Genomic DNA, 3,271 nt, shown 5'->3' with positions numbered 1-3,271 from the left:
GGTCAAAAATCCAACCAGAGTGGGATCAGAATCTTGCAGGTCATCAGTGTGAAATAAGTGAATTTATTTCTTGATTCTCTCTTGTATAAGTGCTGAGTTGCACCGTTCTGATCTGAACTGAACCCTCTGATGTGTGATGATCTGCTGCGTTGGTACTTTTCGGTGGCGTCTTGGTGGTATATTTGCTGCCAGGTATCATAGATGAAAGGTCAGAGGTTAAAGGAGAGTTTCGGAGTGGAAGGTAGGGGTGCTGGACGTCATGGAGGATCTCGTCGTGCTTCTCACTCTGACCACGAGCGTACCCTCTGAGGTCAGGGTCCCACTGACTGATAATGGGTCCATGTCCTCTGGTAGCAAAGACTTGTGGGTAAATCTGTCCCTGACTCCTCCATCATCGCCGACCTGAAGGATGAAAACAGCAAAGACACAAATTTACAGCTCTAATCACATAATTGTTTAGATTTTTTTAATGATGATTATTATTATTGTGACTCCTGGTGACCATATGATTGGTGTTTCTCAAAAAGGCATCTCAAAAAGTGTCATTTCAAAAGTCAAGGGTCAAAATGTATTTTAAGAAGTTGTGTGGATGTGGAATGCTGGAAGAGCGACCTCTACTGTCTGACTGATGTTGCAGAGCAAGTGGTGGAGGACTGTAGAGAGTGTAGTGTGGTCCTCCCTACACTCTTCCTATAAGAATCTACTTCGGTTGGCAGCTTTACACATATTGGGACATACCTACTTACCAAAAATTCAATGTAAACTGAGAAGGATGTTATGGTTACCTAGCAACCAGTGAGTGGTCAGTAGAGTGATGCAGGTACGGTGAATGTCCTTTTATTTCTCTGTTGTGTAAATGTAAACACACGAACCTTCTCAGCATGGATCACGACGCTGTTGTTGAAGGCCATCACGACTATATCATGCGGTTCAAATCGACTGACGTCTGCAGACAGGTAGTAGCTATCGTCCACCCGGAGCGCCCCCATGCTCGAGGAACATCCATTAATACCTGGAGAAACAGCAGCAAGATCAGGACTCAGTCGATCATCATAGAGTCAAACTGGTGGACCAGAATTTGGAATCTAGATGTTTAGGACGGTTGTTAAGAACTGGATTTTTTAATATTTTGGTAACTAAATCATACGCATTTAAAAAGCAGCGTTCATAAAAATCTGGTATTTAAAATAAAGTGTTGAATACAATTCTTGGCTGTCCCCTAATCCCACTAGGTCTGCTTTGGTTCATGAGACTTTAGTCTGGTATTAATATAGTTTTAATGTGGTATTTGGTGTGGTATTATTATAGTAGGTAATGTGGTGTTTAATGTGGTATTTATGTGGTATTTGGTGTGGCTTTATTATAGTAGTTAATGTGGTGATTAATGTGGTATTTGGTGTGGCTTTATTAAGTAATTAATGTAGTATTATTATAGTAGTTAATTAGGTATTAAATGTGGTGTTTGGTATGGTATTATTATAGTAGTTAATGTGGTATTTAATGTGGTATTTGGTGTGGTATTATTAAGTAATTAATGTGGTATTATTATAGTAGTTAATTAGGTATTAAATGTGGTGTTTGGTATGGTATTATTATTATAGTAGTTAATGTGGTGTTTAATGTGGTATTTAGCATGGTATTATCAAGTAATTAATGTGGTATTATCAAGTAATTAATGTGGTATTATTATACTAGTTAATTAGGTATTTACTGTGGTGTTTATTTTAGTAATGAATGTGGTAGTTGGTGTGTAGGTAATGTGGGTAATGTGTTTAGTAGGTAATGTGGTATTTATTTTAGTAATTAATGTGGTAGTTGGTGTGTAGGTAATGTGGGTAATGTGTTTAGTAGGTAATGTGGTATTTATTTTAGTAATTAATGTGGTAGTTGGTGTGTAGGTAATGTGGGTAATGTGTTTAGTAGGTAATGTGGTATTTATTTTAGTAATTAATGTGGTATGGCTCACTTTTCTCTTTCTCTGCACTAGTTTTTTACTGTCCCTCTGTTTTGATGTGAATAACGGCCGCTCCGGTAGTTCTGAGGTGTTTGGAGCTGCTGGTCAGTCTGGAGCCTGAACCCTGATGAATTTCACCTCAGGAGAAATAAAAGCCGAGGAAGAAAAAAAGCCTCCGGTTTCCACTCCTTCACCCTCCTGACACCTCGTCTATAATTCAGGTCCGAACGCTCAGACGGAGGTGAAAGTCCGACCCAACACGTCTTTTTTACAAACCACTTCAGTTATAAATCAATACTGACTGTAACAGGGAGTATTTATGAGTTTATGTACCGTTCAGCACCAGTTTCATCACAATTCATGGGTAATCAGCATTTATATACCTGAGACTTTATATTCAGTGTTTATAAACAATATTTGGGACGTTCCAGATACCTGGAACACAAACATCCATAAAGAACCATCAGGAACTTTAATTACTCAATTTTGTCCCCAAAACTTGGTCAGATTTTTAACACTCTTAACACTTTAAACTTCTTTTAGTTGCTATTTCAGTCATAAATCTGCCGTCTCCAGCATCTTCTGTTCACTCAACACTCACCCTGTGGGTCTCCATGCTTCCAGTCACCTTGGTAACCCTCATTCTGGGACTTTCGGTCTCCCTGGTAACCCCCGAACGTCTCGCTCTCGTCTCCCAGGCTCAGAAACAGCGGCGAGTTGGCGTCATGACTCCCGAACAGAGGCGTCGACCTCTGGAAGGGCAGGAAGCGAGGATCTGAGGCCAGGGAAGCGTCGGTTTGGATGGAGGTGACGCTGCTGCAGCTGTAGCGAGACGAGGAACGATATGAGGACGAGGACGAGCGAGAAGATGAAGTACCGGTCAGAGAGTTCATGATGATCTCAGTGGACGACCAGACGATGGATGACCAGAACGCTGTGAGCTAAAGTGGACGTCTGGGCGGCCTGATTTAAGCTTCAACACGGTGCATTGTGGGTCGGCATGATCTACACGTTCTCCATATACGGTCGCGCTCTGGCACCGGCACTCCTGGAATAACGGCGCCACTGATAAGACGTGGAAAAGCTCTTCAAAACCACTTCAGAATAACCGTTAGAGAACGAAGAACCAACGGCCGGCCATTCAACCACCAAACGTCCACCTGTTTCTAAACTAAACCACCTTATTAAGCACAAATCTCCACAGTACTACCTGAAGTTTAATATAATAAATTCATATTCTTAGAGTTTCAGTAAGTCAAAAGTTTAAATGCACTCACTGAAACACGGAACTTCATTTAGTTACGTTCAGTTTGTTTT

At 41.0% G+C, this 3,271-nt stretch overlaps 1 protein-coding gene across 1 annotated transcript; it reads right to left on the bottom strand.

Annotated features, from left to right (window-relative positions):
- Nucleotides 1-216: 216 nt before the first annotated feature.
- On the bottom strand, nt 217-2,847 carry hspb12 (heat shock protein, alpha-crystallin-related, b12). The gene is made up of 3 exons (XM_063016525.1): nt 2,552-2,847; nt 873-990; nt 217-402 (listed from the first exon to the last, which is right to left on the bottom strand). Exons 1-3 carry the CDS (start codon nt 2,845-2,847, stop codon nt 217-219), a joined length of 600 nt encoding a protein of 199 aa, XP_062872595.1.
- Between the last annotated feature and the right edge of the window lie 424 nt (nt 2,848-3,271).

This window comes from Trichomycterus rosablanca, chromosome 20, assembly GCF_030014385.1.
Source record: "Trichomycterus rosablanca isolate fTriRos1 chromosome 20, fTriRos1.hap1, whole genome shotgun sequence".
In the NCBI taxonomy this organism is placed as follows: Eukaryota; Metazoa; Chordata; class Actinopteri; order Siluriformes; family Trichomycteridae; genus Trichomycterus; species Trichomycterus rosablanca.
Note: the sequence above shows the minus strand (reverse complement) of the source record. Positions and strands in the feature narration are given on the sequence as shown.